Genomic DNA, 21032 nt, shown 5'->3' on the forward strand with positions numbered 1-21032 from the left:
GAGGATCCCACATGCCGCGGAGCGGCTGGGCCCGTGAGCCATGGCCGCTGAGCCTGCGCGTCCGGAGCCTGTGCTCTGCAATGGGAGAGGCCGCAACAGAGGGAGGCCCGCATACCACAAAAAAAAAAAAAAAAGAAAAAAAAAAAAAAAAAAAACCTTATGATCTTTTCCTACAAAATTTTCCTTGGCTAACAAGCTACCTATCTTTAATATCAGCTATGTGTCAACACTGCTACTGTCATAAACAACCAGAAAGCTACCCTTCTCTGGACACCAAAATGAAATGAGGGTTTTTTAGATTTATATGCTCAGGACCCTGAGATTCAGACTTCGTAGGTCTGGAGTGGGATGTAGGTTTGTGCAATTTTTTAAATCTTTTAAATTAATTAATTATTTATTTGGCTGCACTGGGTCTTCATTGCTGTGCGCGGGCTTTCTCTAGTTGTGGTGAGCAGAGGCTGCTCTTCATTGCGGTATGAGGGCTTATTGCAGTGGCTTCTCTTGTTGCAGAGCACGGGCTCTAGGCACGCAGGCTTCAGTAGCTGTGGCAGGCGGACCCTACTGCACACGGGCTTCAGTAGTTGTGGTGTGAGAGCTCAGTAGTTGTGGCTCGTGGACTCTAGAGCGAGCATGTGAGATCTTCCCGGACCAAGGATCAAACCCATGTCTCCTGCATCGTCAGGCGGATTCTTAACCACTGCACCACCAGGGAAGTCCCTGTTCATTTTTTAAAAGCTCCACAGGGCTTCCCTGGTGGCGCAGTGGTTGAGAGTCCACCTGCCGATGCAGGAGACACGGGTTCGTGCCCCAGTCCGGGAAGATCCCAAATGCCGCGGAGCGGCTGGGCCCGTAAGCCATGGCCGCTGAGCCTGTGCGTCCGGAGCCCGTGCTCCACAACGGGAGAGGCCACAACAGTGAGAGGCCCGTGTACCAAAAAAAATAAATAAATAAAATTTTGAAAAGCTCCACAAATGATTCTCAGCTTGTACTGAGAACCACTGCAGGAGTCACAATGTTAACAGACACACATGAGGATCCATAAAGTGGAAGCTACTCTTGGCCACTTGTGTGACCTCTCCCAGTCCAACATTTCTTCTGCTAATAGTTCTCCACCCTAATGCTTTTCACCTGGCCCTTCTGAGCTACTATGAACTGAAGTGGTTAAATCAGACATCACAGTCATTGAAATCTGAAATGTGCTTAGAGAAGGATGGACCTATTGCCTGGCATTGTCTGGACAGCACTCCCTGAGGTATAAAAACTTCAAAGGCATGGGCTATGTTGTGTTTCTTCTGTGCCTTCAATGGAACCCAGCACAAAACAGATGTTGAATGAATACCTACAAAGAGGAGGAAATAGTTGCCCCAATAGTTGTCCCAGTATTTATTTTCTTAATAAATACTGTATCATCTACCCCAATCTCCTCTCCAAAGCCCAGCAGCCTAGAAAAGAAATGAACATTTCAGGGATCAAGAGTTCTAAGACTCCTAGAGTTTTCTGTCCAAAAGGTCAGTGAGATGCTTTACCCCACTTATTGCAGAACTAAAGGAAAAGACCACAAAACAAAGAGACCTACACAAGCCACCTCCCAATGGTATTTTTACAAGTTGTGAGGCCCATATATTGATACATAGAACAAAGAGGGCAAACCACATGACGAAAGCACTAAGAGCTCTGTGTATTTCCCCACCTATCCTGAGGAAGAGTACATCTCCTACCTCCAGGTTTCTGGTTCAATTCCCAAGCCAGAACAAGCCACTGCAGAAGGTGGTCTGTTAGGGATTTGTGTTAGAATGTTTAGGTCTTCTGCCACGTAACACTCACTTACATAAGGCAATTTAAAAGCAGATCTAGAATGTAAATGGAGTGTCTCAAAGATCTCTAGCGATTTTCTATATGGATTTCCCATCTTTTCCAGGAAATGAGGCCCTCTGTTGAAATAAGTAAATTTCTTTAAGGTACCGAAGAGCCACTACTTTCAGATGAGAGCTGAAGGCAATAAATAAGTATCTGAGAGGACTTGGTTCTACTCTACGCCCCTCCTGCTCCTCTTTAAATGCTATTAGAAAGGCCCCAATGTGGAGGCTCGGGGTGGGATGAGGCTGACCTATTTATTTAGCCACTGAGCTCTTCGTGAACTTGTTGTGGTGGACCATACCTATGGCAAGATAGAATTTCACCACTGTAAATGGGGGTGGACTTAAGTTTAGAACTCCACACCTTTCCTCTTTTCCTACACATGATAGCGTCTGTAGGTTTGAGATTTGAGGTCCCTAGGCCAATAGGAATTACCACAGAATATTACTATTGTCACAGACTCACCTCAATTATGGCTAAAATACTTAGTAAAGAGTTTTAACCACCACAATTATCACCATTATCACCACTAAAAACTCCTCAAAGGGCAAAAATGGAACAGACACCCCAAAACAAACCAGTAGCAAATACTTAACCTTTACAGTGCCATCAGAGGATGCACTAATAATATAATGCCCATCCTGTGTAAATGTTGCTTCATTAACGAAGGAGGAATGGCCACGAAATTCCTTCAGGGTTTTTCCAGATTTTAAACCATGAATTCTATCACAAATAAAAGCAAATGAAAAGAAAAATTAATATTCTATATATTATGGTTGGGACCAACTGTTGAAAGCATTTTAGATGAATTACAGAAGCTCATGTTAAAATATTAAGTGAAGAATGAGGGCTATGCAATTATGTATGCAGTATTATTTTCATTATGTCAAACAAACAAAACCACAACAAAAGCTTTGCACAGAGACTGGAAGAAAATATGCCAATAATACCACAAGCTTCTGTTCAGCAACAGACTTCTAGGTCTCTGCCGGGTCCCAGGAATCTTTATTTGTCATATGTCCTCCCTCTAAGGTGACTCTGATACAGGTGGGTCCACAGACCACACTTTGAGAAATATGAAGTACTGCTATAATCCCTTTCTAATCTCTCTTCTAGGTAAAGACCCAAATGGACAACACAATAGCACTGTGTCAGCTGTACTTTGGGGAAATAAGGTCTCACATACCCTCACTCTCCATATAAAAGCATCCTGGTGAAAACATAAGGAATCACTAGTACCTCCCTCTAAGGCTTCACCATATTAAACCCATGTGAGGGCAGTTTGGGGATTCTTACTTACCTAATTGTCTGGTCAAATGAAGCACTAAGGATCTGACTGCTATCCTTAGAAAAGCTTAGACAGGTGACACCTTTACTGTGTGCTCTTTCAAATCTCCTTAAACACTGTCCACTCTGAATCTTCCATACCTTTATTAAAAAAAAAGAAGAGTAAAAACCAGTAAATACTGTCCCACTCTACTCTGCAGAGCCAAGCAAGATGCAGTGCTCACTAATATGCTAAAAACAGCATTAAAAATGCATGCTAATAGCTGAATATGATATGTCTGGTTCACACAGTACAATGATAACTTGAATCCTTTGAAACTTAAGCCTCTTTCCTTTTAAATTATTAAAACAAAAATTCAGACTCTAAGTTCACTTAGCAGAGACCATTTCTGTATTTTATCTAGCCCAGAGGATTTTAACAACAATTAAATACAACACAGCTAATCAACTGCTAATCACCTGCAGACCACCCCATCCCCTAAGCACAACACACCATATAAGGTGAGCCACAGTGGCACAGCAAAAAGGGCACAAGCAGATCTGGACTGAAGTCCCAGATCTGTCACTTACCAACTGTGTGACTGTAAATTACTGGACCTCCCTAGGCAGAGGTATTATTAGAATTAAACAAGAAAAACTAAAGTCACTGGCATAAAGCTGATGCTCCATAAAGAGTAGCTGTTATTAAGCAAAAAACCTATGTAGGACACTAACTCATTACAGAACTCTCAAAATGTCTACATACAAGAGTTCATTGCCACTAATTCATACCTTGATTTTTCCATCTTGGGCACCAGTTGCTAACATTTCTGTATCTCTGCTGAAGCACATGCAGAGGACAGCATCATCCATCATCATAAAGTTATCCTGGGCCTGGTACTTAAGATCCTAAAGGAAACAATGATAAGCAGTTATCAAAATAACACAAAAACACCAGTTACCCCAGGTCTCTGCAAACTCACTAAAAGCAGGATGATGGACTATGCCGACTCTTAAATCTCCAAAGCAAACAGAGTCATGCACACTATCCTGATGAACAACTGATAATACTGGGAATAACTTTTTTACACAATTCAAGTAGCTATTATAAAAAATGCAAACATATTAGCCTACATCTTTTGCTTATGATCCTTTCTAAGCAAAATTTCCCTACAGTACATACTGTACATCTCTAATAAATCTGAATTTATTTGTTTTTAGGGTATGACATGAGAAATTAATGTTTTGTCCATACTGTCAGCTACCTTTCCTAAAACCATGTATTGATTAATCTATTTATTTGTTATTTTTCTTTTATCATCCATTACTGTTCATATTGAAATATATTTTTTCTAAAGTATAGAAAGAGACTGCTTCATGGTTTAAAAAAAAAAGGTAAATTATAAAGAAATATACAATGTAGAAAGTGAAAGTCACTCATAAATCCACTAAGCATGGAGTGGAATTTAGTACTCTATGAGCAAGATTACATTTTAAATCAGGGGTTAGTCAACAAGTAGCTATTTGGGAAAAAGTTAAGTTGGATCTACACCAATTTTATCACCCTAAACAAATGCAAGATGGATCAAAAATTAAACATAAAAAGAAACATAATGAAGGAAGTCCAAAGGTGCAAACTTCCAGTTGTAAAATAAGTGCCATGGGGATATAATGTACAGCATGGTGACTACAGTTAGTAATACTGTATGTATATTTGAAAGTTGCTAAAAGAGTAGATCTTGGGCTTCCCTGGTGGCGCAGTGGTTGAGAGTCCGCCTGCCGATGCAGGGGACACGGGTTCGTGCCCCGGTCCGGGAGGATCCCACGTGCCGCGGAGCGGCTGGGCCCGTGAGCCATGGCCGCTGAGCCTGCGCCCCTGGAGCCTGTGCTCCGCAAAGGGAGAGGCCACAGCAGTGAGAGGCCCGCATACAACGCAAAAAAAAAAAAAGAGTAGATCTTAAAAGTTCTCATCACAAGAAAAAAAAGCTTCTAACTATGTGTGATGATGGATGTTAACTAGACTTACTGTGGTGATCATTTTGCAATATACACAAATATTGAATCAGAAGCAATCCAAAAGAGAAATGGGCAAAGGATATGAAAAGACTTCACAGAATAGGAAATACTGGTGGCTTTTCACATATAAAAAGATATTCCACTTCATTCAGAATGAAACACAATTAGTCCTACAATAAGGTTAGATAAGAAACAATAAGCAACTGCTTACATATACACATAGAATATTCCAGAAAAGTTACATAAGAAACTGGTACCCCTGAGTGGACCAAGGAAGGGAACTGACTGGCTGAGGGACAAGAGGGGGGAACAAGACTCTTTACTGAATAACTGTTCTATTTTATAAAATGTTTTATCAGATGTACATATTACCCATTCAAAAAGTAAATTTAAATTGCAAAAATAACAGATAATTTAAAAACAGTAACAGATAATTCTCCCACTAGAAAAATTAATGTATTTAAAATACTTTACCTTCCTGATTTTTCCAGTCGTAAAGTTCCATACTTCAATGAATCCATCAACAGACCCAGTAACCAGATACTGACCATCTGGAGAAAATCGAGCACACTCCACATGTGATTTCTGACCAAACTGTTTCAAATGAAACAATGAAACAGATGCACTTTTATGTAGTGGCCTTAAAACAATTCCCATTTTAAACTTTTGAGAGCTCTGCCCTAGCATAAAGCCATAGCTAGCCTGTATCATGGAGTTTGGGAGGGGTGTTTCTGTACCCAGACACCAAGAGATGCTAGATATATTTTCTCCAACCAGTTCAGCATCTAGGCTCTCCACTGAAACTAGTTTTTGTTCTTGTTTTTGTTGTGTTTTTTTCTTTAATGAAGTTATTTCCAAAGAAAAGCAAAAAAACTATTTTAGCAAGGGACTTAGAACAAATAATCCTGTTAACTCAAGCAATAAATTTTTACCAGAATCAGCCACTGTTGGCATGACTTTCACACTCAACTTAATACAGCATATGTTACTATTTTTTTTCATCTGGGGGAAAAAATTCATTTTTCAAAATAAACAGCTATTTTCCTCCACTATTTTTTAAACAAATTTTCCATCACTGCTTCTTTTCATGACCTTCATTTAATCAAGTGATAATGTGTGGCCGACTAACTCTAGGGGAACTGATTAGAGCTGACAGATTGTTTGCCTGGGAAATGTATCCTGAGCATTTATCAGCAAAGATGCTTCCATTAACAGATAAAAACTACAGACCGTTAGACAGATGGGAACAGAGAAAAGCTCTCTTATGAGTTTCACTTTAAATGGCAAAAAAGGAAGTGATTATAACAAAAAATCTTAGTCCAGCAGCATAATTATAATGGATTTCTATTTGTCGCAAGGTTTTAACCAGGGTAAATAAAAGTGCTGCCCCAAAATACCTTTACATGCAAATCAAAACATATAATCCAGGGCTTCCCTGGTGGCGCGGTGGTTGAGAGTCCGCCTGCCGATGCAGGGGACGCGGGTTTGTGCCCCGGTCCGGGAAGATCCCACATGCCGCGGAGTGGCTAGGCCCATGAGCCATGGCCGCTGAGCCTGCACGTCCAGAGCCTGTGCTCCGCGATGGGAGAGGCCACAACAGTGAGAGGCCCGCATACCGCAAAAATAATAATAATAATAATAATCCAGAAAAGACAAATTCATAACACTAAGCCAAAGTCAAAGATTTGAGGAATATGAATTATTTTTAAATCTATAAATTCAATCAGAGCACAAACCCAGAAAGAAACTAATAAAAAGGAGATGCTAAAGTAGCAAATATGGTTGTAATTCTGAGGACTGCAACAATTATTTCATTATACTTTTTCTTAGAAAAGTCAAAAAACAAAAAACACCAAGAACCAGCCATCAAGGTGATAAAATTATTTTCCTCAAACACCACTCAAGCCCACTTTACAATCCATGCCTGGTACTTTGCCTAACACGTAGCAAGCAAAAACACAAATATTGAACAGGACAAATATATAGAAATTTCATGGTTCTTAGTCCCAGGCTTAACCAAAGAGCTAAGCAGTCTTCCAAATGCAGGATTACTTGGAGGAAGTCCAAGGGCAGATGATGGACCAGATGTCCAATGTATGTCCACTCAGTAATACAGTTGAGGTGTGCCACTGCCTGGCTGCAGGGAGACCTCAATGATCACCAGCAGCAACCATGAATGTTGTCAGAGCTGGAGAATGAGTTCTGCTCCCCAACCCAAGCTCCTGGCACAGGGCCTGGCTGAGCTAGCATACATTGAGTCCCCAACAAATGATTACCGACTGGCTGAGTGTCCAAGGATCCTACCTTAATATGCCTGCTCAGCTGTGTAGGAAACTTTTCTTCTTCCACATCTTTGACAGCTGCTTTGCCTCGGAACAAATCTATGGTCATACCAGGAGGAAGCAATCCCTGGTGCTGCTGCCACTTCAGTGCCTATGAGAAAAGAAATCCACTTGGGTGCTTTAAAGATCTGGTCCTGATTGCTCAGACAAAGCCTGAAAGGGTGAGATTCACAGGAAACTGTGAGCCATCCAGACCCAACCATCTTTGGCCATCCAAACACAACATAAGCTCGGCTATTCTGTGTCCTAGGAACACAGGCTGATCTCAGGGTAGAAGGGGACTCTGAGAGCCAACAGGGCCATGTTTTTACACCTATTTTCTTATAGGTGTCTCTTATTATAAATAAAATTTGAAAAACAGAAATCTCCCATAGTTCCAACATCCAAACACAGCTACTGTTAGCATTTCATATGTTACCTTGTAGTATTTCTCCTGACATATATGTTTAATTTATATAGCTGTAATTATACCATATGTAAAATTTTATACTCTGTTTTCACCTATCATTAGATCATGCTATGATATGACTAACATTTCGATGGCTGTACAATATATCCTATGTAGTGGATGTTTCACAGTTTATTTAATATATTAATGCACATTTATACTGCTTCTAATTTTTGCACTCATCTAAATAATGCTGCAGTGAACACCTTTGGACATAGGCTTTTTCTATTATGAGGATATTCCCCACTTGGAATAGATTCCTAGAAGAGGACTTACTGAATCAAGAAAAGAACACAAATGGTTAAGGCTCTTTATATACACTGCCAAAGTGTTTTCCCCAAAAGACACAACTTCAATAGCATTCACGACTGCATTATGAGGAGTGGAAAAACCATGGACTTTGAAGACAAATGGTCCTAGTTTGTCAACTATGCTATTCTGACTCCCAATTTCACCAACTAATTTCAGGGGAAAAGCCTAATTCCTAGAGCTGATGAAAAGATAAAATAAAATAATATATGTAAAGTCTACATAACCAGGGACATGATCAATGTTGATTCCTTTTTCCCTTTACTATATCAAGAAAACAATAATTTTGGATGTCATTTAAAAACTCTAATGAGTGGAAAGTTACGCCCTACTTTAGTCAATTCTCTGATTAGAGTTTGAGCTTTTCTGCATGTTTATTAACTACATATAATTCTTCTGTTAGCTGTTTATTCATGTTCTTTGCTCACTCATCTATTGTGGTCTTACTATTTTTCTTATCAATTTGTGAGCTTTTAATGTGATCAACACATTGTATTTGTTGTTTATGTTTGCCAAAAAGAATTTTATTCCCAATCTACCCATTTTTTAAATTATAGCTTTAAAGCTTTCTTTTTATCTTAAGTTAAACTCTCAAGTAATGAAATTTGTTGACCTTTACCTTGGTGTTTACTCCCTACTCACAGGAAGTCCTTCCCTATCAGGCGGTTTGATACATTATATCACCACCTAAGTTTTTCTATATTCTTAAAATACATAACTTTCACTCTATCTGAAATTACGCTTATAAAATATGAGAGAAGGCTCTGATCTGACATTTCTCCCCCATTCTAAAGTAGGTGCCCCAACACCATACACTCAATAATTCTTCCCTGTTCCTAGGTTCTGTGACATTCCCATTATCATCTATTGAATTCTTATAAATAACAGGATCAATTTCTTGCACTGCTGTTGCACTGGATGCCAAGTACCAAAATGATTCAAACTATAAACCTGTTAAAAGCTTCACTATTTCTAGGGCTAGTGTGCTCTCAACATTCTTCCTTTCCAAAATTTCTTTGATGAATATACTTCCAAGTTTATTTTTTCAAGTGAACACTAGAATTCTTCTGTGAAACAGTTCTGATCCTATTGTGATCTTTATTATAAACTGCCTTAAATCTAAGAACAACTGGCATCAACATCAGTCTTATCCAGGAAAATCAATGTTTCACCATCTACTCAAATCTTCTTTTATTTCTCTTGAAAGCTTTGAAAGGCTTTAGCTTTTTAAAAAAATGGAAATAAATCATGTATTACCCACAAAAGTTAATGCTAGAATTCTTATACTGTATGCTGTTGCTATAAACAAAAGCTCTTTTTTTCACTGAATATTCGAACTGGCCAGTGCTGATATGTAGAAATGTAATCAAATTTTGTATATTTTATATCTCACAACTTTACCAAACTTTTAAATTAATTCTATGATTATAGTTGAAATATTTAATGTTTGTTTATTTTAATATTTATCATTATTAATAATAATTTACTATTATTATTCAATATTTATTTTTTTATTATTTATTGATTTGTTGTTTATTATTAACTGATTAAATAAGTATTTAATTAATTATTAATTTATTTATTATTATATATTATATATAATTATTATGTATTATTAATAATATTTATTATTTATTATAATAATATTTATTAATTTTATTTTAATTTTATTTCTTTCCAAAATTCATATGTTGCTTATTTTTCATATTTTACTTTAATGACTGGAGAACTTGACCTGTGTCCAATCAACGGGTACTCTCTACAGGCTCTTTACCCTTAGTCTACAGCAGCTTCAAATCACTCCCAACTTTTAAAAGGAAAAAAACAAAAACGAAAACCCCTCTCTACATCACCCCTATCTCCTTCCTTTAACAACCAAGAAAGGAACAACTGGAGAGATGAAAAGGGAAGCCAAGAAGAAAAGTGTTAGAAAAACCAAGAGAGGAGTTTCATGAAGACAAGTGGTTATCATGGTTGAGAGCAACCAAGAGCATGGGGACGATGAGGTCAGAAAGGAGTCTGTACTCTAGGTCGCATTAAAAATAATAACGACAGGGCTTCCCTGGTGGCGCAGTGGTTGAGAGTCCGCCTGCCAATGCAGGGGACGCGGGTTCGTGCCCCGGTCCGGGAGGATCCCACATGCCGCGGAGCGGCTGGGCCCATGAGCCATGGCCACTGGGCCTGTGCGTCCGGAGCCTGTGCTCCGCAACGGGAGAGGCCACAACAGTGAGAGGCCCACGTACCGCAAAAAAAAAAAATAATAATAATAATAATAACAACAATGCTAGTAATACTATTACTACTAAAAAAAAGAAAAGAAAAAAGAAACACCACCAGCAGCTACCAGTTACTGAGTGTTTACAAGGTGCCAGGCAAAATACAATTGTTTTAAGTACATTTTATCTCATTTAATCCTTACTACAACACCAAGATGAGTAACTGGGATCAAAAAAGTTAGGTAGTACGCCCAAGACCGCAGACCTGGTAAGTGAGAGAGCTCAGATTCTAACTATGGTGAACATCTGTTCCAATTTGTTTCAGACAGTGTTCTGGAACGATGACCAACAATGCCCTCAAGATTGGATGATAAATTCTATTGTTACCCTAATTCTGTCTCTAGAGTGTATGCCCTTAACCACTAATCTATACTGCCACTCCCAGGAAAGATGAATGTGGCATGGCACAGGTGTTGGTACAAGCAGCTCTACAGGTATTTCCCAGTTCTTAGGATGTCTGATTTCTTTAGCTCATACATAGACTTTATATGGTACAGGAAACACTACCAGGAGTTCAGAGTCATTTCAGTTCCACAGACTTTAATTACCTGACCCAGCAATGCCATGAGACGAGATGGAGGCACCACGCTGACTTCCCCAGCTAAGGCCTGGGCAATCGCTGCTCTTCTCTTCTCTTTGCTACTTCCATCGGGGTATGCCTGAAAAAGGAGCGACAGTAGCATCATTTCCAAGAGATGGCAAAAGATATAAATGTGCTTATTTTTTAAAAAGTAATGGTAATTAAGCAGAAACATTCAAAAAGGAAAACATAAAAAGTTAAACAGAGGATTAATCAAACCATTTAGTTTTTAAAAACAACTTCTCAATTCTACCCACCTGCATTTCAAAAGTATGAGCTGAGAGAGAACTGAGGTCAGCCAATCCACACCATTATTTCTGAAAAGAGCCTAAGTAAACTATGTCAAAGCCAGAGTTGTTTTTCCAATTTTTGGAAAATCTGCAGAGCCAAGGATTCTTTTATATTCTTTAATAATTTTGTTCAGTCAAATGACTCCCAGCCCAGAAGTTCTTCACCCCCTCTAACTTAAATCCTGTCCTGGCAATCCAAACTCCTTCCCTTATCCTCACGGTTTCTGTGAGTTTAACAACTTCCCATTATCCAGTGCCTATTAAATTCTTCTTCCTCCTATTTAGACAAGCTTCTAGTAAAAGGCTGGGTGAAAAAGAATGAAACTATATATATATGGTTTTGGAAGAATAAAAGAATATCATGCTCCAGTAAGCATAATCAGCTGGGAAGCAAAAACACAAGCTTTTAAGAACTAAAAGAACCAGGACTTCCCTGGTGGTCCAGTGGTTAAGACTCTGCACTTCCAAAGGGACACAAATGCACAGTGAACATACCAGCAGTAGAGCAGCGCTTCTGGACCAGTTAAGTACTTGGGCTAATGTGGAAATGATACCAGAATAAACTGTCTACTTTTTTACTAATCAACACACAATGCTATATGATGAGGTGTGTGGGGGAGGGAAGGTCCTCAAATACTAAACTAGATTATTCTTTAACATATGCAAATTTCAACCAATGTAAATAAACAAAAAGTATCATTTTCAAAAATTAAATCAAAAATACAAAAAGTATCCAATAAAATGGTTTTAAAAAGATCACATTATTGCTCAAAGTTAACAACAGTTTCTTTTCATTACCACAGTCATACCTCTCGAGGATCGAAGTAAGACCTGGCCAAGAGGTTTTCCAGATGAATATACCGTTCTGGCTGTGTTTGTTTTAACATAATCATGGGATCAGTCTGTCTCAGAAGAGATCTGGCAGCACCCAATTCACGGAGCTCTATTAATTCCAAAACAACCTGTATAATTGAAAGAAAATGGCTGTTTCAATGCATTCGCTTATTAATTTTTCTTTTTCAGTACTATTTCTGACATAGAAATGGCCTACCAAAATGATTTCCAAATCACAAATCAGGAAATGCCCCTTCTCCTTTTCACAAGCAATTTCAGGCAGACAACTGCAGTAATTATAAAGTAATAACTTCAGTCCTTCATTTTTATCTACCAATCTCCTCTCCTCTACCAATCTCCTCTCCTCTTAGGTCTCTTCCTCAGAATGTAGATGCTAAAGAAAACTAAAGATGGAACTATCTCTACAGGCTCCAGAGAAACCTTTCTCCAATTACCAAAATTTTCTTTAGGGAATTAGCTAAACTCACGTGGATTGTAAAGAAACAAACCCATTTCCCTATTTTTACTTCAAACCACATGACATTCTTATTTCCAGAAAATCCATTCTGTTCTGTTGTATAATAAGTAATTGTACGATCTATGTCCTGGTTTCCTTGCACACATCTTCTAAAAACCTTGGCATTTCCCCAGTGATAGGAATATCTTTGTTATTCATAAGCCCTCTGCATCACACCTGAGTTAGTGCTAAGGAGATGGCTCAGGACAGGGGCTGGTTATCAAAAGGACCAACCATATGATTAGAGGGTTGATGCTCTGAGCCAGCCCAACCCTGCAGAGGGTCAAGGAACTAGAATTTGAATGAAAAATCTCAATGGAGCTTCCTGGTTGGTGAATACTTTAATGTGCCAGGTAAGAGACAAACCCTAACTCCATGGGGGGAAGGCACTGGAAACTCTGGTTCAGTACCCTCCCAAACTTCACCCTATTATGTCTCTTCATTCAGCTGGTACTGATCTGTCCCCTTGATAATAAAACTGCAATCATCAGTATGTCACTTTCCTGAGGTCTGTGTCATTCTAGTGAATTATCAATTCTGAGGGGGTCGTGAGGACCCTCAAATTTGTAGCCAGTTGGTCAGAAGTATAGGTGGCCCAAAACCCCAAAGTGTGGCTGGTGTGTGAAGTAAAGACAGTCTTGTAGAGGACCGAGCCCTTCACTAGTGGGGTCTGCACTAACTCTGGGTGGTTAGTGTCAGAACTAAATTGCAGCACACTATTTGGTGTCCGAACAGTTGGTGTTAGAATAGATCATTTAATGGTCAGTTAAGAAAGAATTTCAATTTGGGAAAATCTTGGCTTTTCCAACAAGAGAGATAAAAATACAGAGTAGCACTCAAGCTTTGACAGTGTAAATTTTAGGGCTGTCACAGCCCCATAATGCTTGAAGAAATGTTCACGGATGCTTTCCAGTCAGGGGGCCCACAATAAACCAACATACAGGGATCAGCATCACCCCCACTCTTACCTGTTCGTAGAGGTCAATAAGGGTTTTGTCTGGCAATTTCAGAGACTGTATAGCCTGTAAAACAGTGTCCCAATGGCCGCTATTAATGTCAGCCACAAAACTCTCAATGCTGTCCACAGTATTCAGAGACACAGTAGTCTCTTCCTGCAAGGTGGCTAATGCCCGATGTAAACTGTTCTCCTTTAGGTACTGCATGATAAGACGGATCACACTGAAAGAAGAAAGCAAGTCATTCAGCTCATGGATCCTCACTCACCAAAGACGTCACAAAATAAAGCCCACCCCAGTTTATTTTTCTACACAACCATCCTCCTTTCACTACCTACTTTCCATTTCTTTATCATGTGAGTAAAACTTTCCAAAAAAATCACAGAACCTAAGTTACAAGATATCATCCAGACCTACTTCCAACTCAGAAATACGAGAACTGGGGTTCAGTGAAGGGAAATAATTTGCCCAATGTCTCACAGTCAGCTAGAAAGCAAGTTAGTACCAAGAAGACTCTCTTACTTCCAAGGTCAGAGACCTTTTTATTATGCCAAGTTTCTTATTAATTCATATGATTACACTGTTGCACACTATAGTAAAATACTTTAAACCAAGTCTAGTCACTGACACAAAATACTCTAAATGATTGGATGATATGGTCCATTTTTCAAATGACAACAAAAAATATGAATTGAGGGCTTCCCTGGTGGCGCAGTGGTTGAGAGTCCGCCTGCCAATGCAGGGGACACGGGTTCATGCCCCGGCCCGGGAAGATCCCACATGCCGCGGAGCGGCTGGGCCCGTGAGCCATGGCCGCTGAGCCTGCGCGTCTGGAGCCTGTGCTCCGCAATGGGAGAGGCCACAACAGTGAGAGGCCCGCGTACCACAAAAACAAAACAAAACAAAAAAATATGAATTGAGACCTTCTTAAAAGGGATTTGTTGAACAAAAATAAGTAGAGCTATACTGTATGTAAAAGCAAAACAAAGCTATGTGTCCTCACTTGCAAAAATAACACCTACCCACTGCCTTTATTACCAAACGTTCAGGACAAGTGAAATAAAAACATGTGGATTCAGTTTCCCAAGGAAAAGAGGACCCAGACAATCTCCAAATACTCAGAGAACAAGCAACAGTTTTCAGCATGTGACAGGTCATTTCGAGTTAAATATACATAATTAAAACTTCTTGATCTTCGGCTTAGTGTTAAGGAGTCTAGTGAAGAATGTTGTTCATATAGACAGTAAAAGTTCACTTTACAGGCTGTATTACACTGTTCTTCTCTTGCCTTAAAGGTAAATATGTGGCACACAAGGTATTTCTACTGGACAGCACTAGTATCGGGGGTCACACTGTCCTGGTTGGAAGGGATTTCAAACTGGAATTTAGTCAATTCTCTTTCCCAGGAGAGAAATAATAATCAAAAAATAATAACCAATGTTTACTATGTGTTCACTATATATCAGGTACTGTTCTAAGCATTTTGGATTCATTTACTCCTCAAAACAACCCTATGAGGATGGCATTACTCTTATGTCCATTTTACAGATGAGAATTTGACCAGGTAACAGAGATAAGTGGAAAAATGAAGATTCAAACTGGCAGCGTGGCACGTGATCATACACGCTGGACAGGAAAGCAAACACCCTCTTCTTAAAAAGGGTTCCCTTCCTGCAGAAGGGAACTGATTACTGCTACTCACAGTAGTCTTTTCTCTCATGGCCCCTTTAAGAGATACCTGCTGTTCCAGTATCACACGGTCTTCCATAGCACACTTCCATTTACACTCCCCAAATGAAACACCACGCTTGCAAAGAACTCATATTTGACATAGCCAAAATCAAATTCACGTCCTTCAAACACAGTGTAATACATAAAGAGCTAAAAGCTTTGGAGATAGGCTGGGATTTGAATCAGAGTTCTGTCACTTACTAACTGTGACTTTGGACAAGTCAGTTAACATCTCTTTGCCTGTTTCCTCATCTGTTAAGAAAAAATACCTACTCTGTAGGGGTTGGTCAAAGGGTTGACTACACTGCTTATAGTGTGACTAGCATGGAAAATACTTCGTAAAAAGCAGCAATTATTGATAATGAAAACATGCAGCTGGGAGAACGGTCATTTCCCACTTTGATTCAGGCTCAAAGCATGGAATCCTTTCCAACTCCTGCCCTGACTTAGGTGTCTTCATCGCCAGCACTCTCCATCACCCTTCTTTGCTTTACTTTTTCTCCAAAACACTTACCACCATTTGCTAAGCCTATTTTACTTACTGCTTTTTCCTGCTGTTTGCCTTCCTCAATAACAATGTACTTTCTATAAGGGCACGGATTTTTGTTTGCTTCGTTCACTACTATATTCCCAGGGTCTAAAACAAGTACACAGTAGACTTCAATATTTGTTAAATGAATAAACCTCCCTTCTTCCTATGGCAGATCTTGAGGACAAGTCCTCTCTCCCTTACACTCAGGACACAAATGATACGTCTGCTGATTTAATTATTAAGTGTTGGCAAGAGCAAGGTAGAGGATGGAATCCTGGAAAAGTTCACTAAGGACCTTCTTCAGTCACTCATAAGCCCCCCTCTCCCCCAGGTCTATCATTCTCCTGGCCCAATTTCCACATTCTGTCCCTCCTTTGGGCTACACAGAGCTCACAGACTAACCAAATTTCAGCGCCACATGGAACTTCATAAAATAGCTTGTCGCTCATTCATTCCAAAGACAATCATTGAGCCTCGACGATGTGCTAGGAACTGGGACTGTAATGAAAAGGAGCCCCTAGACGCCTACACACGCTAGCAGGGTAGGCAAACGATGACAATACTGGATTAAGTGCTGGGCAGAAAAAAGCAGAAGGCCCTGTAAGCACAGGGTAGGAAACAAGCCACACTGCTCAGTGGGGGCGGGAAGAGAAAGAAGGCTGCAAGTCCGGCCCCCTTGTGCAGATTAGACCGGAGTCCAGATTGGATGGTTAATTTGCTCAGTCACAGAGCGCACCAGGAGTCGGCGAGGGCTAGAACTCAGGTCTTCCAAGCATGTCTTACCCCAACCCCGCGCCGCCTCCCACCGGGCTTTGGGCTTCCCTTCCGCTACTTTCTTGTGGGCCCGCCTCCGAGGTAGCCAGATCCAAGAAGCTTCTTTGTGGGAAAGGAAATGCCCCTCCACTCCCCAGCCTCTCGAACGCCTCCCCCGAGCAGCTTCTACGCCCCCACCCTTCGCCTCCCGGCCCCCGCAACCTCGCGAACATCCACCACCACGGGACTCACTCCGAGGACTCGATTTCGATCGACATAGCGCTATCTCCCCTGGCGTAGGTACCACTCCACTCTCAGGCCCAGTAGCGGAACGCACCAGCGACACCTCCGGCAGCCCCCGTACGTCACTTCCGCTCGACGTCCGACGCCCGGCGCCCGCTCCGGAGGCAGTCTGTACGGAAGAGGGGCGTGGAGTGCGTGAGGGGCGGGGTTTCGAGAGGCGGAGCTTCGAGGGGCTGTCAAAAGTCGGAACCTGGGCGCGTGCTCCAGAGAATTTTCCATTCTCCTCCCTAGAGGAAGAGTTGCCATTAAAGACCTGGTTTTTAAATTTTGCTTTTTAAATTTTTAATTACTTGACTAGATTTAAAGGTAGGGTTGATTAATACATTGGAAACCAGTGGGCCACTAGGTAACATTTGCAGGAAAATTCCTTGAGTGTAAATAAATAAATGAAAGATTTTGAAGCCAAAACACAGTTTAATTAATCTAATTATGAAAAGTTGGGGACTCAGGATTTGCATACTCACTTCTTGGAACGAGCTAAATTACTTGTAACGTTTCCAACTAAGTATTTAGTTGAAAATGGTTTCACAGCAGTGGTACAATTACTGGAAAAACAATGAAACCAAATGCAAATGTGTAAAGGGCGATTTGAGACGTCCTTTAATAGACTTTAAACCATACATTATTAAATTAGTAGAGACAAATGTAAAGATATCAATGAACTTCATAAAGATTATTTTTAAAAAATATTTTATTGCCATCCTATATAAATTTTAAAAAATATTTGCAGCACAATGATAAGAAATCTCTGTTGTGAAAATTACATGTTGAAATGATTTATTTGGAGAGTTCTTATTGGCTTTCAGTCTTATCTGATATTTTTTCCAAAGGTCTGCCACACAACTTCTCTGTAGACTCTTAAATACTGCTGCTTTTTTCAAATCTTTCTCAATTTCCCATCGACTCTCGAAGGACATGGTCTCCAAGATCTCAAAGGTCTTAAAAGTCTAAATGTTTGCTCCAACATGCGGTGAGATATCTAGATGGGTGTATGATTTCTGACATATTCTTTCACTATCCCATCTCATGGAGCAGCATATAAAATTATTATAACATCTTCCTTGAAACAAGACTCTGCTCATTTTCAACAATAGCGTATGCCTTCATTTTCTCTACCTAGTACTTATCAGGTTATTCTTACTTCCATGAAGATTATTTCCCTATTTCGCTTATACAAATAAGTCTCCTCTATAATTACTTAATACCAGGTTTTATTCTAGTGTCCATCACACCTCTGCTATCATTTTGAATGGAATGGCTTCTCTTCTTATAACTTCTGTTAAATCCAGACTTGTTCATTATACATAGAGCAAGCTTCTCATTGCTTCATTATGTCTTTAGTAGTAATGCCCAAGGATTTAAATATTGAAATACATATTACTATATTTTATAATAAATTAATTTCTTTTTATTTTCTACATATTAGGCATTATATTAATTTTTTCATTATCTATATGAGTAGATTATGTTATTTATGAATTTCAGGATACCAAAGAGAAAGTTACAGAATATTTGGAGGGCCTTAAGCCTAATAGTAGTGAGAACATGTTGGGAAGATCCCCATCAGAAATTATTCCAACATAATGACTCCAATCTCTTATTATTTTTCTTACTCTCATCTTTTAACCTTAGAAAGATATTTTAGAAAATAATATCTCTTGTGATAAAGAAATGTTTATGTGAAGTATGACAATTCCTTTGGTTTCACTTCAGCTTCTATTTATTCAGTCAATTATGGATACAATTAAATTGATTACTTTTTCTCTAAAAATTAACATGTATTATATTATCCTATCTTATGAAAGCACACATCCACGATTCCTTACCTGTAATTCTGAAATTTAAAAAGTTGTGAAGGGCTTCTCTGGTGGCGCAGTGGTTGAGAATCCGCCTGCCGATGCAGGGGACACGGGTTCGTGCCCCGGTCCGGGAAGATCCCACATGCCGCTCAGCGGCTGGGCCCATGAGCCATGGCCGCTGAGCCTGTGCGTCCAGAGCCTGTGCTCCGCAACGGGAGAGGCCACAACAGTGAGAGGACCGCGTACCAAAAAAAAAATAAAAAATAAAAAGCTGTGAAAATTAAATATATTTTATAAGTTGTTTAGCAGCAAAATCTGTCCTGAATTTAAGTGAGGCTATTTGCAGTCTTTTAAACATTTTATAGTGTGAATATTCATATGCAGAAGTGTTAATATATTTAATTATGTACCACCTAGATCCTGCTGGGAGATATTGTAAGATATACAGTGTATATACCATATTATCTTACTAAAATATAAAAAACTCCAAACTCCAAAACAAGGCGAGTCTCAAGATTTTCCGAAAGAGTTTCATGAACCTGTTCTATCTGTCTATCTATCTACCTGGTCTGCTATTGTACGTATACATAAAGGTTGTTTGGATGATATTCACTAACATCATCTGGGTGACAGGATTTGTATTAATATTATATTGTCTTCATTTTTCTGCATCATTAAAATTCTTTTTCATAAGCGTGTAAAAATAAAATCTTTTTTTTAATTTTCAAGAACAGTTATAGTACTTAAAGGCACAAATGTCAGTTATCAGAAAAATTAACTTATGTGGAAAAGTTCAATCTCTGATCATTCTGATTTCAGAGAAAAAAATTGCCTCCTAAAAAAAAAGGGGTGTGGACAGCTGTTTGGTGTTTGGGAGGGTGTAAACTATATTCTAGCTGCACTGCTTACTGCTTGAGAAAAATTCCTGGTGCCAAGAGACCTGTTTCTCTTGGCACCAAGTCAGAGCTTGCTATTTGCTGCTGTGTCCGTGGTTTATGCATCCATGGCGATCAGATCATCAGACACCATTCCTGGAAATGAAACTTCATGATTACAGTTAGCAGCCACAGATGTATCCTCATTCTTTGCTTCTTAAATGTATTGGACTTTTAATCTCTGATTGACAGCCAATGCCCCTGACATCCCAAACCTCCTCCTCCATGTTTCCTCTCTAGCAACGGACTTGACTGTGACATTTGTTACTATATGTAATCAAACTGCACTCTTTACCTAGTTAGGGAGTTCCCCCACCCCCAAACTAGCTGCTTATGTTAAGTCTTCTGTATGCCAACTATGTAACCCATCAGTTTCCATATCTTTTCTATACCCAAAGCATAAGCTGCATTATCTGGCTGATCCCTTATTAGCAAGCTGATAAACTTTGACAATTGCTAAACATCAATTTGTCTAAGAAATTTTGTTTTTAACACTGGACAAAAAAAATATTCCTCTCTCCGTCTCTACATGGATGAAGAAACTCACATGGGCACACAACACAGACAACTTCTAACCTCTAAACCAAGCAGTTGTGTTCATCAGGAAGCTTCCCACCGCACACTCAGAGCTGGATCACCACCCCCTAGACCTAATTTCTGGTGAACAAACGGCGTAGAGTGACCCCAGGGGAAATCCGGTCTCCTGATCACATCCCCTTTCCGGAAAGCTGGCCCTTCCCAGAAGTCCACGTCTCCGCAATCCATCTCCTTAATCCAGCAGAGGGCAGGCCAACCACAGAAAAGCTGCCATTGTAAACCTGGCCAACAGGTGTCTAACTGGTATCGAGGAGGAGAGGTGTATGGGAAAGACATCCTCGGTCCAATGGGCAAAGGAAGTAGAAGGCAGGGTCAATATTTGAGTGCTAAAATGGAGCAACAGTTTGGCCCTTCCTATTAAACAAGACCAGTTTCATCCAACATGATAACAAGGCAAAGTCTAGAGAAACATTATCACACAATTCTACCTGTTCATGGCAGAACGTGACTTAGAGATCTTTTAACTCAACCTTCTCTTTTTAAATTCCCACCTCCAACCCCAGGGCAGGAATCTCTGTATCATCCCTGATGAAGGGCCTTCATCTTTTTTGTATACCTCCTTGAATAAAGGCCACCTGTTCCAACTTAGAACAAAATATGCTTTCCTGTAAATCCCAAAGAGCTAGCCTGTTCTCTTCAGAGATTGCAATGTGGCTCTGGCCCTAGAGTCAAAAGGAGAGTTTCTCCACAT

At 39.8% G+C, this 21032-nt stretch overlaps 1 protein-coding gene across 1 annotated transcript in view; it reads right to left on the reverse strand.

The window, feature by feature from the left end:
- Positions 1–18946, reverse strand: part of SMU1 (SMU1 DNA replication regulator and spliceosomal factor) — a 23325-nt gene extending 4379 nt beyond the window's left edge. Inside the window, exons 1-10 of the mRNA XM_007116189.4 lie at positions 18837–18946; positions 16960–17237; positions 13704–13914; positions 12194–12346; positions 11063–11173; positions 7444–7572; positions 5614–5733; positions 3916–4032; positions 3158–3285; positions 2454–2580 (exon numbers count right to left, since the gene is read on the reverse strand). Coding sequence (XP_007116251.1) covers positions 2454–2580; positions 3158–3285; positions 3916–4032; positions 5614–5733; positions 7444–7572; positions 11063–11173; positions 12194–12346; positions 13704–13914; positions 16960–16985 — 1122 coding nt within the window. The 5' untranslated portion in view covers positions 16986–17237; positions 18837–18946. The remainder of the gene's footprint in view (positions 1–2453; positions 2581–3157; positions 3286–3915; positions 4033–5613; positions 5734–7443; positions 7573–11062; positions 11174–12193; positions 12347–13703; positions 13915–16959; positions 17238–18836) is intronic.
- Positions 18947–21032: the final 2086 nt, after the last annotated feature.

Source organism: Physeter macrocephalus, chromosome 9 (assembly GCF_002837175.3).
Source record: "Physeter macrocephalus isolate SW-GA chromosome 9, ASM283717v5, whole genome shotgun sequence".
NCBI classification, from domain to species: Eukaryota; Metazoa; Chordata; class Mammalia; order Artiodactyla; family Physeteridae; genus Physeter; species Physeter macrocephalus.